This window comes from Nematolebias whitei, chromosome 13, assembly GCF_014905685.2.
Source record: "Nematolebias whitei isolate Nwh7 chromosome 13, NemWhi1, whole genome shotgun sequence".
Classification (NCBI taxonomy): domain Eukaryota; kingdom Metazoa; phylum Chordata; class Actinopteri; order Cyprinodontiformes; family Rivulidae; genus Nematolebias; species Nematolebias whitei.
In genome coordinates, this window is record NC_056510.1 from 17869171 (window position 1) to 17870210 (window position 1040).

The 1040-nt window shown below is 42.5% G+C and overlaps 1 protein-coding gene across 1 annotated transcript in view; it reads right to left on the minus strand.

The window, feature by feature from the left end:
- Nucleotides 1-527, minus strand: part of LOC119419088 (CASP8 and FADD-like apoptosis regulator) — an 8347-nt gene extending 7820 nt beyond the window's left edge. The window contains exon 1 of the mRNA XM_037686386.1: nt 226-527. Within this exon, the coding sequence (XP_037542314.1) occupies nt 226-527 (302 nt within the window). The remainder of the gene's footprint in view (nt 1-225) is intronic.
- Between the last annotated feature and the right edge of the window lie 513 nt (nt 528-1040).

Below are 1040 nucleotides of genomic sequence, written 5' to 3' on the forward strand. Positions count from 1 at the left end.
GTCCCAGGTTCGATCCCCAGTCATTGCACATCTTGTGTCTCTGAGCAGCACACCCTATCCCCAATTGCTCCACGGGCGCCTTCAATAGCTGCCCACTGCTCCACCTGGGTTTGGATGGGTTAAATGCCAATTTCGCCAATATATGGGAACATACAATGATGACACACACTATGTGTGTCCATCTATCCATCACTTTAAACACATACATTACCACCTATATCTTACCTGAAAGATGGGAAAACGTTTGCACTGGTTAGAGTCTGCTGTTCTATATCACTCCTTCCAACTTTATACACCTTCTTCAGGATGTCATAACGCTCCAGATGTAGAATGAGAGCTTTTAAAAACAAAGAAGCATCTGCATGGTCCTCCACTTTAGATTTCAAAATCTGCTTTACAAACTCGTCGCTGCAGTCTGCTTCCAGGCTCCCACAGAGATACAAGACCTTCCTGCTCTCACTGCTGCTGAGAGCCTCTGCTACTGCATTAATGTCCTGTAGGAGACTCTGGTCCAAGTGTGACACCATGGTGTTGATCCGTGAAGCTTGATGATTAAAAACCTTTAATAAACAGTCAATCAGGAAGCAGGTTCAATATTAAGACAACAGTTCAGATCGTAATGAAGTTTAAAGTGGTAAAAAATAAAGATAAACGAGCGATTGCAATAGAGATTACATGAACAACCTACCTTTCAAGTTCGAGAAGGGAATAAAAGAACGTAATTAGGAAAATATTTCCCTAGAGGCGGAAAGATGACGCACTTCTCTAAAATTTCGTTTGGGAAAGTACCAAAAAGACGCCAACAAGGTGACGAGTTACTCACTTTTAGAAGGCAGAGCTGAAAGCAGATTCAAATGAAAGTGAAAGTATAATAACGAAAGGCGGATATTGTGAAAAGGGGCTCTCTGCAGACCAAAAGTGGGCGTTTCTGGCGAATAGGCGTTTGTGGGCGGCGAACACTGATTGGCTATGAGTAACCCTCAAAGTCACGAGGATTATTGATGAGGTAATGTTTCTTTGCGATGTTTGACAAAGAAATA